Below are 12,501 nucleotides of genomic sequence, written 5' to 3'. Positions count from 1 at the left end.
GTTGTGGTTCCGAAAAATATACTTGGTATGTGCTAGTGGTTCGTGAGTTGCAGATTTCATCTATATACTCTATTTGACAGTTTAAGCCTATTGCAATCTTTGGTTGCTAAAGTTTTTATTGAGTATCAACTAAAGGTGTTTCCTTTACTTATTGTCCTTTCTCTGCCTGTTTAGTACTTTTAACATTTCTCATTTGTTCCGATGGAGAGAATTGGGACAAGGAGACTTGAAGTACAATGGCGTTGGGTGACGGAGAGCCGCTGTTGGGTCAGGAATACATCCAAAAGAGACTATTGAGAATAGACAATCAATGGCAAGATAATCGTAGGATTTTAGGGACCATCGGGCTAGACACTTGCACCCTCCCTCCACTCCATATTGATGACACCGACAGGCCAAACCTTAGCTCCTTCGACCCACCCTTCTCTCTTCCCTATGGTGGGTGTTGTTTACTACTCCCTCCGTTCCAAAATAAGTGTTGTTGTTTTAGTTCAAATTTGAACTAAAACCACGACACTTATTTTGGAATGAAGGGAGTAGTTCATTACGAATCAAGAGGTGATATATGTTGTGTGTTTGAATGGCATGCTTGGTGTTGTTTACTAGTTCATGTAAGTTCTCATGTACTCGCTGTTCCACATCTACCACAACCTTCTTTATATCACCTCTTGATTTGTAATCAGCAGGGTTTTGCCATCTGTTGTACATGCTTTATAATTGACCCATTCATAATGAATGATGGTTATGCTTGAAGTCTGCATGCGCTGTACGGCTGAAAGAGTACCTGAAGCGTGCATTTTCCATTTTCAGAATTAAAAATTGCTAATGTTTGTTTTGCCAAATCTTCTGTAGCATCTCCTGTTCTTACTTGCATATATATATTTGAGCATTATAGCTTTGGTTTATTGTTTTCGATTTTTAGTTCTATGACTATCATTGTATCTCTTTCAGCATCTTTGATTGGAATACTTGATGAGGATTCTTTGAAACTGTACACTCTAATATGGAGAAGAACAATGGCTTGCCAAATGGAAGCTTCAAGGACTGAGCTGGTTGGTTACTGTCTTCATTTTTATCTGTTGTTTATTACTCCATTCTTTGGGATGGCTGGCCACTATGTGCATTTTTACAAAGCCATATTGTCTCCAGTAATGTTTTTCTGAACCTTGGCTCAGCTAGACCAAAGAATCTCACTGTACACATGTTTTTGAGATTCAAGATTGCAAATAATTTGGCGATCAGCCCCCTACTCTTTCCTCATTAAAAACCACGAATAACATATGCTTCCAATTTGAGAGAAATATGAATTCAACAAGTTTGCAGTGCATTGGTAGCTTGCTGCTCATATTTGTATGCTATATCGTTGGTTCAGTTGACCTAGGTTTAGGAAACTCCTCTCATCCGTCTATGGAAATCATGACAGATTGACAGGTATAGAATTAAGAGGGATTTGTAAGTTGACGTCTAATCAAGCTAACCTATGTTCAGCTCCTTTCTGTCGATAAATGAGGCAGCTGTGTTTATGACAGAGCATTGTGCCTAAATGTATCGATATTTCTTTGTTGTGTCAGTCTGTTTTTTCATTACCAGCTAAGCCATCTGTTTCACCTTTCACGACTTTCACCAAGCCATCTTATGAACAGAACCAAGTCAGTATAGAAAGCTGTCTGATGGCCATATGAAGTGAAATGCTTTACCCGTGAACCTTCCCCCCCTTTTTATATAATGGTAAAAACCGGAGAGAATGCAACTATTTTAACCATTAAAAGGGATGTCAATAAAACCTCCAGCTCTTTTTGAGAGTAAGGGGCAAGTCCGGCCCAGCGCTTTAAAAAGGGATATCTGCATTCTACAGGAATCTATGCGAAGTGCAAGAATAAATGTGGTGGTCATCTTTTGAGATTAGTTGTATATGATATGATTGAGTATTTGAGTACAAGAACATCATGATGAGGCATCTACCTATTAAAATTTGTTATAACTTAAGGGGGAGAAATTTCATCCAATTTATTGTGGCTCTTCGAACAGATTTCTGATTGTTGTGCTAAATATATACATTTTGATGCTGTATAAAAAAGGGCAACCTGGTGCATGTAGCTCCCGCTTGCGCAGGGTCCAGGGAAGGGTCCGACCACTTTGGGTCTATAGTACGCAGCGTTTCCCTACATTTCTGTAAGAGGCTGTTTCCAGGACTTGAACCCATGACCTCATGGTCACAAGGCAGCAGCTTTACCACTGCGCCAAGGCTCCCCTTCATTTTGATGCTGTATCAGTTAATGAAAATGACATCCATTTTCTTTGATATGCAACTTAAAGACATGCTAAATTCTTACATTTTTGTTTTAGATTTTCATTATTTTATATGTCCTATAAAATTCTATGCTTAGTTTCTTATTCTGTGTGCGCGTTAATAATTGCATTGTAGATTCAAGTTGACATTAGTAATCCTGAAGGCGACATGATTTTTCATTCATCTGCATCAAGGCTTGACTTCAAGGGGTACCAAGCTGTCTATGAGGTAGGTTATAATTTTAATCCATCTAGGCTTCTTGATCTTCTGTCACTTATGTTTGCCCAGGTAAGAAAATATGTTGATTGTCTTCTAATGTAGCCTTCTCCACTTTCCTTTATGCTACTTTGGCCAGCCTATGAGTAGATTTAGTAGAAAATATGCTGTATTCATCTCACTCATGACAACATTTCATGTTTCAAGGGATGAGGATGATTGCATAATTGGGTTGGTCTTTATCATCTCCGTAACCTTAATTTGGTTTGTATCTGTTACGACGTGAGCTGGTCCACACCAACATCAAAGAAGGTGCTCAGCGCCTGCTGCAAGATGTAGACGTGATAAAGTTCCTTTCAGTTAATTTCATAGGCCTTAAGCGAATTGTTTAAGATATGAACAGATTCCTTTCTCTCTATTACTTGAAGTTGTCAGGGCCTCCCACCCTGTTCGAAACAGGAGGCAATCCATTGAGTTGAATTAAGCAAGAATTAGGGAGTTTCTACCTTTAGCCTTGTCCCAAATACGACGCGTGTCCCTCTTTTCCCTCCACAAACCCTACTTCATAACACCGCATATATATTTATGTGTGCATTAGGGGTGATGGCTCAAATACAATCTTTCCGATCCACTGCTTTATTCTTTTGGGTATAAACATAGATGACAAATGTATTCTCTGTTAGATGTGGATATAATTCAGAATACAGGGGCCAAACTAAGAATTGATATATGATTAGTCCATCCCATAGTTCTTTCTGATTATTCCTCTGTATGTTTCCCATTCATAGAAATCTTACTTTTGGCAATACTTGTGGAGCACATGAATTATAGTCCCTATGTTCCTCCTTTTCTATAAACTCTTATGTGGCATCAGGGTTTGATTTTCAGAGACTGGCTATAAATTTCCCAGTTGGACGCTTCCGGTTTTCTTGGAAATTTTCGGTGGCCTAAACGGACCATCTTATTTTTTTGTAAAACCTAAGGATCATTGTATGCAACAATGATAATACTAATACATGTGTTCTTCATAAGATGCATATCAGGAGGGTGTGCTTAATGGTCTCAACTCTCAACTGTCTTGTTTTTGAAAAAATGGGCTTTGGCCTGTTATGAAAACCGACCATTTTCAGCAGGTTCTTCCTGGTTAGTTTGGCATCTTCTACAAATTTAACATGTCCTGACACATTTTTTGTGGGGAAGTTTTGACTCATTTATGGTGTGAATCTGTGAAGTATACGCACAAATATTATACATTGCTAAGTATGATCATTAACTTGCTAGTCTGTTATTGATTTTTTTAACTGAACTTGCTTGATTGTTTATCTTCCACTGATGCAATTTTGATCTTTTTTGCATTCCGTATTCTTATATTATGTATGTGAATAAAATATGCCCTGTTTTTCACCAGTAAATCTACCGAATAGCTTATTTATATTGAATTTTCGTTGTAGTGTTTTGTGTTGTGCCGTTGTGCGTAATCATGTAATCTCCCTGTAGAGTTTCTTATCTAGTTTTCTCCATAGGACGTCTTATTTCCTACTTTTGCTTAAATGCGTGAATTTCTGCTAATTCATCAGCATCTAGTTTTCCTTTAAGGAGTTGATGTTTAAGCTTTCACATGGATAGAATGAGAATGTGAATGTTTTAATTAAAGTTTGTATTTTATAAAATGTCTGTGTGCCCGGTGTTAAGTTTTATGAGCTTACTGAACCCATTAATGAGAATGTGTTGCTTGTAGGACACTGAAGCAAGTGGGTCCAGTGAAAGCCCTGAAGGAGAAGCTGCACATCAGGATAATTTTGAGGCCTTGTCCAAATTAAAGGTTAGCAGCTGCTGATTACACTTTTTTTTATGTGACCACATATTGCTGGCCATCATTGAACTAAGTCATAGCATATATCCTTTTTCTCAGATGAAAGATTTGGCGTCTCCTGTTAACGTGAATCTCGGGCAGCACTTTACTAAACCTCCATCCCGTTATTCTGAGGGTGCATTGGTCAGTAATAACCTACGGTTTGGATTTTTCACTTGTTGTTGCTCTTATAATTGTACATGCCTGAAATAAGAAGGTTTCCTTAGTATTGGTTTGTTCTGTAACCTAAGATTTTCACCGCGTGCCTTGTAATCTCCAGATAAAAAAGATGGAGGAACTTGGAATTGGAAGGCCGTCTACGTACGCCTCTATAATGAGGGTGTTGCAGGTAGCGTAACGTGCTACTTATTGTTATGCCCAAAATACATCACATTCCCTTTCTAGAATGTCCATTTAGCTCTTTCTAGTATATCTGATGATTTCTGAGTCGAGTCTCTGAATGACATGTTTGGGTTAGTTGGCTCATGTAGTTGCCCCTCAACTGCTGCATATGTCCTCATGCATGTCACAGTTGACTTTTAGGTTGCTGGGAAAGCGACTTTTTTAGTGGTCTGCAACACGGGTTCGATTTTCTAGAACTGGCGTACTCTTTTGAGTTCTGGCACAGACTAACAGGTCCCCTCGGCGGTTAGTAGTATGCACAAATGATTAGTTTTCAGTTTTATCCAGGCTAGATATATAGGTATTATGTTTTGATAACAATAACACATGGCCAAGACCAGTAGTTGAGAAGGCCTATGGATTCACCATATGCCAATTTGTAGTTTCATTCATTATCATCGGCGGTACTTTCTTAATTCATTATCAACTACTTGTGCGAATGGATAAGAGTTTTTGCCATACTTGTGCCATCCAGGACCGGAAATACGTGACAATAAAAAGTCGAGTTCTGCACCCTGAGTTTCGTGGTCGAATGGTATGTTCTTGTTCCTGATGCCATCTTCACCCTTCTACAAAGATCCTGTTTGGTCAAAACAACCTCTGTTCTGATTGCCATCTGAAACCATTATGTTGATTTGCATAGAAATAATGTCTGACAGTTAAGTGCATTGTTTTTATATCATACTATCTCCACTTCCAGTGCATTTGTATGCATTTTACCAACGCGTCATCTACTCATCTTGTCATTGTACCTTTATTACTCCTTTTTATGTCTCTAAGATGACAAAGATGGATTAACTCACTAAAACGTACACATATTGCTCTGCAAACCATTTGCTCATTACAACGTTATACATTTCATGGTTTTGCAAATGCTCAAGTACACTTCACCTGTTATTTCATTTTTCTGCTGTTTAATTTTGTTGCATATTGTTTTATACTGTGTTTTAGGGTATTCTTTCAGTTCACCTAGCTGAGGTTGCACTATTTCAGTTTTCTTGTGCCTGATATTTCAGCTTTCTTGTGCCTTTTAATTTTAAATATGCTCAACCATATGTTTTTTCAGGTCTCAGCATTTCTTTCACATCTTTTCTCTGAGATTGCCGATTACAGCTTTACTGCTAACATGGAGACGGAGGTACTAAACACTTTCCAACCTATAGCTTATCTGTACATTTTGTATGTGCTTGTTCTTTACCATGGTTTCAGAAACCAGCTTATCTAGCGGCTTAGGCAAATATGAAATTCCAGGAAATCTGCAGGTTGATTTCAGTAGAAAGTGAGATCCACATACTTTGAAAGAAAGGTTACACTATGCTCATAGTTCTTTTGTTGCTTTAAATAATACTATCAACAATATTATTTAGAAACGTGTAACTGGTTCAAAATATGCAAAATTGAGTGGTTTTGGCCTGCTGTTACCTCAGGTTCAGCCAGCAATATGGCTGCAGAATGAATAATTTTGGAATTGTGATTCTGAATCCATATAAGAAAACTTGTTATGGCAAGGCTACAGAGTCATGATGGAATTCTACCCTAGGGCTATGATTTATAAAGCCCCGTCTGGAAGCCCAATTTTGATCCTAATAAAGGCTTAAATTACAGGCCCGTGAATAAATTAGTCTGGGCCTTTCAAAATTTGTTTGGATCCCCTGTTTTAGTCGAGCCCTGGTCCGCCATATGTCCTCGATACATCAGGAAAGTAATAATTTGGTAGGTAGAGGTATGTCTGGATATAAATATGACAAATATCGGGGGCAGAGTGAGATGCAGCTGCTGATCACCACAGGCAATGAGGTATTGAGGGCAGAGTGAGATGCAGCTGCTGATCACCACAGGCAATGAGGTATTGAGGTAGACGCCGTCCGCCACAAGCTCCCCTCCTTCGTTGTTTCTCCGGCTGTCGATGGCCACGTACTCTCCTCACTGCTCGAGCGCCACCCCTCTCCCAACCCTCACCGGCGGCACTGAGCTGCTCCTCCACCCTTCCACTGTCGCCGTCCGTGTCTCCTTCACCGACGGCACAGAGCCTTCTCTACGTCGCTTGATCTGACCATGTCTTCTCTATCCGCGGCTCTCACGGACAACTCCCTCCCCAGCTCCTCAATGCTTGACCTCCGCCAGTAAGATCTGCGGGGTGTTATAATTGTCAGATGTGTCACTCAGTCGAGCATATTGATCGCTTTTGATACTAGGATTTAGGTTGCCAAATTTGTTGCTCTGTGTCTTGAATATTCTTGGATTCAGATACTAAAGTTCTTGTACATGTGTACATTCAGAGTTGTTTAGGTTAAATTTTGGTGTGTTCAGTGTTTGTTGAATCCTGAAACTTCTATTTGTCTCCCTGTTTGCTGTATTCATGTCTGAGCTCACTTAGGCCCCGTTCGGAAGTTGTCCAGCTTCTTCAAATCCGCATCTCCGCCTCCGTGCGCCCGCTTCCAGCTTTTCGCGTGGAGCTGAGACCGCTCGGGACGTTGGGCCAGCTCCTCCTAGGGTCTGCGAGCAGGCAGGCACGTCGGGGATGACGGAAGGCAGCGGGGCAATAGAGGGAGGCGGCGGCGAAGCTAGGACAGACCCGGGAAGGGCTTCTCTGGTACGCATCTTGCGGGAGGCGGGACGGACCAGCTCGTATGGCTGCCGGCGGCGACCAGCGGAGAGAGTGACGGCGGCAGATGCTGGAGATGATTGCGCGGGGATGCCGGGGGGCGACTGTGAGCGGCGATGGACGGATTCCTGCGGGATGCGGCGGATATGCAGGAGGGCAGTGGAAGACTAGCGGTGGCGCGGCGGCGGCCGGCAGCAGAGCAGCGGCGGCTAGGGTTGGGAGAAGGAGAGGCGCGGGCGTCGGTCTCGTGGGTTGCAAAGCGGTTCGCTACTGTGGCACTTCGGAAGGGCATTGGAATGTAATAACGAGCAACTTCCGCTCCTGGTTTTTGTGAAGCTGGGCTGGCGTAGCTCCTGGAAATTGCACTGCAGGGGGAATTGCTCCGCGGAGCGGGCTTCGTGGAGCTGCGGCGTTCGGGCCAGCTCCCCGCCCACTTCTGGAGAAGCGTGGAGCAGGAGAGCTTCCGAACGGGCCCTTGGTTCTGTGTTTAACTCGGGATTCCCATTTACAAGCGAACTAAATACCTTGTATCCAAACGACATTTACAAGGGCAAAGGAAAACAAATGTATACACTAGTTTTTGGTGGTGCTCAGTAAAATACTGGGGCATGTGATTTACAGGTTTGCAAGTTTTATGGTTTCCCAAACGGAGCCTAACCGGATAGCCTTTTTCCTTAAAGAGGATTATAATCATAAATTCATAATGGAACCCAGGGTACAGAGTCAAGATGGAATTCTACCTTAAGGCTATGATTCTTAACTGGATTGCCCTTTTCCTTAAAGATGAGTATGGGGATGATTTGCCGAATAGGAGATGTGGGAATGTAAAGTTTTTTCTTTCTGTTGTTAACAGTAAGTAACTAAGCATGTGAGAATTCAGTTGTTGTAATAATCCTATTACTGTTTCTTTTTCTGCACATAAACAGCTAGACAATGTCTCTGCTGGTTCAACTGAATGGAAGGGCCTCCTGACAGATTACTGGGAACGATTCAGCAAATACTGCACAGATGCTAGTCAATGGGATGTTAGAAAGGTAATTTTATTTGTGGTTTCTGGGAAAATCTGTACCCTGGCACTAGAAGTTTTTTCACCTAGAATAACTACTTGCATGGTGCTATTGCTCAGTGTTTTTTCTATCTCGTAACCACTCTCTCCTTTCGTTACATTTCCTGAATGTAGCAATTTTTGCGTTTCTTCCAGGGATATATAAAAATGATAAGTTTTGGGCTGAGATCATTCTCTATGCCTACGGGTGCATCTTGTTTTGGATGGATAGTTTTCATTATCGGATGAAATGCTTTCTATCACGGACGTGGCTGTTCTGATCCTGAGTTGTAAAATAAATAAAAACTGATTTTTTTTGTACCGAACTTTGAGAAATGTTTTGATTGGTTACAAGTTTCATTGCCAGATGGCATTTGTGGAAAACGTGGGGAAAAAAAACGATGCTCCAAAACAAAATCATTTTTATTTTATTTTACTGAACACCTGAGCTCGGATCAGAACAGCACTTTTGTTTCTATCACCCAAGTAAATCACAGTTATAGAGTATTCTTGTCCAAACAAAAATGCATTTATATTACGTAATTGCCATTTTTCCAGTGCTCATTATAATATTATGGTAACAGGCTTATAGATGTACAAAGTAAGATGTAGTCAGCTCACTGACCACCCCAGGTAAATGGCATACTGGTCCTAGCTGGGATTGCTGAACCCCCAGTAGGTTGCTGAATCCCACCTGACATCATCCCGCCCATTTTAGCATGTCTAATCCTTTTGATAGAGATCATTGTTAGTGTTTAGCAAATACGGAGTAATATGTTACCATAATATCTTACAGTTACTTCTAAGTATTGAAATTTGAATCTGGATTTGAATTACCAACCTCGTTGCAGGTAGAGAGAATGCTTGAAGAGAAATTCCTTCCTATCCTCTTTCCTGACCTTGACACCGATAGTAGGGTTTGCCCTAGGTAATGCATACCATCATCGTACCTTGAATGTATTTTATGCTGTTTAGGAAGTTCAAATATTAATGCTGGCCATTTCCCAAACATAAATGTTTGCACAATTCGTACATGTTCATTTGGCAAGGGAAATAGGATGTTACCCTATTATGCAATGTATTAACCATGTTTCTTCCTTAATACAAGTACTTAACATGCTTGCTGAATATCTGCAGTTGTTCTGAAGGGACCCTGAGATTTAAAGTTAGTAGGTACGGCGAAGGCTATTTTATAGGCTGTGACCGACATCCGAAATGCAAGTATGATCTTTTTATCCCTACTAATGAATTAAATGCCTTGAAGTTGGAGCTCAATACCTGCTGCAATTCTTGTTTTCTCTTGTTACAAGTTGTAGTTCCCACTGCAGTTTCTTGATTATAATAGAGTTTCGTCATATCTTTTTTATGAGGATAATGCAATCATACCTAATGACTAAACTAACTATGATAGGTACATCGCCCGCACATTATCAGATGAAGATGACGAAAATGAAACCTCCGAGGAAACTCCGAAGTCTTTTGAACCTCGGTTACTTGGTGTCAAGCCTGATACAAACGAAAAGGTTTTTTCAGTCTGTATGGTATCTGGCTTTATTTATTTCTCAGGAACCAAGTGTATAACATTTTTGCTCGTTCTACAGGTCTTCTTAAAACAAGGTCCTTATGGTTACTACATCCAGGTTGGAGAGGATAGGAAAGGAGCGTCCCAGAAAAGGGCTCCTATTTCCGAGGTAATTATTACGGTACTTTGAAAATTGTCCTTCCATAAACTTACCGCAAATATCTTTTAAACTACTTTTCAGGTCAAAGATATTAACTCTATCACCATCGAAGATGCAATTGAGCTATTGCAGTATCCAAAAGTTCTGGTATGCTTTTCTATAGATTTTAACATTCTATACGCGTTGTTCAGTTGAATCATGACAATATTGTTGTTAACAGGGGAAACATCCTGATGATGAGCATCCTGTACTTATGACACATTCTAAAGCTGGATTTAGCGTCCGGCACAGGAGAAGCCTTGCTCCAGTGCCAAAGGTACGTGTTGTTGTTGTATTATTACAAGGTTTTTATCATTTATGCCAGAAACAATATGAAATGGGATTCCCATGTTGGTGGCATTGTTGTCAACTGGTTACAAATTTTTATAATAAAAATCATATGCAGTTACATTTATACAGTTCTCAGTTTGGACTTTCTCATTGCAAGTCTAACAATGCCTTGAAAATGACTGATGGCAGACTCACGACCCAAAGAAGGTTACACTTGAGCGTGCACTGAAGTATCTAACGGGTAAAAATGTCAAAAAGTTTGGTCGACCAAAGGGAAAAACTAACAAAAATGCAGAACCCATTGAATGGCATTAAGTGATCGGCTGTCACAGATGCAGATGCAATGTTGAAACTTGCACAGGCTCCGAATAACAAAGGTCAATTTCAAGCTCGTGCACAAAATTCAGAGTGGATCAGTGGTAAGAATGAGCAGTCAGTACTTATTCAACTGGTTATGTGTGCCTAGCTGCTGCCGATAATTCCCGGCAATGCTTTTTGATGATGATGGGCCTCCCTGCGTGAAGGGACAGCTGGTCAACTCATAAGCATATAAAACATGTGCGCATGCGCTCATGTCTTTTGACTTGTATTTTTTTGCTGTATTTCTCCATAATCCCTCATAAAAGAGAGATGATATACACGCAGATGAGCAACATTTCTCTGCGCTTCATTCTTTTATGGGTCAGCGTCAGCAGCTGTATAGAAAACACAGATGACGGGCAACTTACCAGATTATATACACCCATAGTTTTTTTTTTTGCCACTAACATTTTGTAGCATTCTTAAGCTGCTAATGTCATCATAAAATCCTGTGGTTGATTCAAGTGGCCACCCTTTTGTTTCTTTGCAAATGTATCCTGCCGCAGCAAATAATGTAAAATTTAAAGTTTTAGTGGCTTGGTTTAGAGGTCACTGATTGTTGGTTTATACTAGTACCTGACTTGTAATTGTACTAGCATATTCTTGGGCAAAGGAGAAAGGACTATTGAGTGCTTGCCGCATTTGATGCCAATTAGTGACATGATAGCTCATAAATCAGTACGCTATTTTTTCACATTGGTGCATCATTTGCATGGTTGGATACTTGTATTGGACCAGATTCACTTAAAGACTGCCTTTATTTAAAGATGACAAAGGAGAGCTGGTGGTTCAACAGCCGATAGAAATCAACCTTACCTGGACTTTGTCATTGAAGAGGTGCATATTCATCTATACCATACCAATCAATCATCTTTACAAGTTCATGTACATTGTCTTTTTCATGGTTGTGACTTGTGAGGTTGAGCAGCCATGGTGTGGCAGTAGAGAACATTTCATGTCTTATGTTTGGGAGGCATCGAGGATTACGGGAAACACTAACCGCTCATCGTACACAAGGCAATGCTTGGCCTGTTCATGTTGCTCGCTGCTTCTGCCCTCTTGTGGTGTGGTGCGATGAAATATAGTTCTATAGGGACTAAAACGCACGGTGAGAGAGGAGGCGGGCAACAGACCGTAGGAATGCTCCCAAATGTTCTTCATGTCTCTCTCAAATCCTAACACCAATATCATCAAGTCAGCAGCGAGTGGTGGAGTCGTCTCAGTTAGGGCCACGAGGAGAGCATCCATCGCCGTCGACCCCTAATTGCACATACAAAAAATAACAAAGTTTTAGATTCTGCTCAAGCAGTGCCCATACATTTTGAGTAATTTTATTTTCTTTGTACATAGTTCCTTCGATGTCATTTGACCATTAAACTCTACAAACATCTATAACACTAGATGAAACGGTGCGCTCTACCGTGCCCCACTATAGCTGAATTCTTCGCATGCGGTTTTAGGTGGACTTAGGCCATTCATCATTGATTTCCACTGGAAGACTGGCTTATTCGTGTCCTAGTCGTGACTGCAGGCGAAGCACCGGGCAGGACCGGCTGACACTTCGAGGCTAGAGTAACGCAGAAACCAATTTCATCGGTCGAAACAAACAGTTCAAATCAGTGGCGGAGCTTGATGAAGATTGTTGAGGGGGCTAGTCATAGTTGAGGGGGCAAAGAAGATAAGTTATGCATGACCCTTGAGAAATCTTGGATATTCAAT

The 12,501-nt window shown here is 40.8% G+C and overlaps 1 protein-coding gene across 1 annotated transcript in view; it reads left to right on the top strand.

The window, feature by feature from the left end:
• The window catches only part of LOC119341702 (DNA topoisomerase 1-like), a 17,215-nt gene extending 5,781 nt beyond the window's left edge, over positions 1–11,434 (top strand). The window contains exons 7-21 of the mRNA XM_037613566.1: positions 952–1,052; positions 2,426–2,518; positions 4,245–4,328; positions 4,419–4,502; positions 4,639–4,707; positions 5,236–5,295; positions 5,827–5,898; positions 8,292–8,399; positions 9,262–9,338; positions 9,548–9,631; positions 9,822–9,933; positions 10,012–10,101; positions 10,174–10,239; positions 10,313–10,408; positions 10,612–11,434. Coding sequence (XP_037469463.1) covers positions 952–1,052; positions 2,426–2,518; positions 4,245–4,328; positions 4,419–4,502; positions 4,639–4,707; positions 5,236–5,295; positions 5,827–5,898; positions 8,292–8,399; positions 9,262–9,338; positions 9,548–9,631; positions 9,822–9,933; positions 10,012–10,101; positions 10,174–10,239; positions 10,313–10,408; positions 10,612–10,737 — 1,322 coding nt within the window. The 3' untranslated portion in view covers positions 10,738–11,434. The remainder of the gene's footprint in view (positions 1–951; positions 1,053–2,425; positions 2,519–4,244; positions 4,329–4,418; positions 4,503–4,638; positions 4,708–5,235; positions 5,296–5,826; positions 5,899–8,291; positions 8,400–9,261; positions 9,339–9,547; positions 9,632–9,821; positions 9,934–10,011; positions 10,102–10,173; positions 10,240–10,312; positions 10,409–10,611) is intronic.
• The last annotated feature ends 1,067 nt before the right edge of the window (positions 11,435–12,501 follow it).

This window comes from Triticum dicoccoides, chromosome 7B (genome assembly GCF_002162155.2).
Source record: "Triticum dicoccoides isolate Atlit2015 ecotype Zavitan chromosome 7B, WEW_v2.0, whole genome shotgun sequence".
NCBI classification, from domain to species: domain Eukaryota; kingdom Viridiplantae; phylum Streptophyta; class Magnoliopsida; order Poales; family Poaceae; genus Triticum; species Triticum dicoccoides.
Note: the sequence above shows the minus strand (reverse complement) of the source record. Positions and strands in the feature narration are given on the sequence as shown.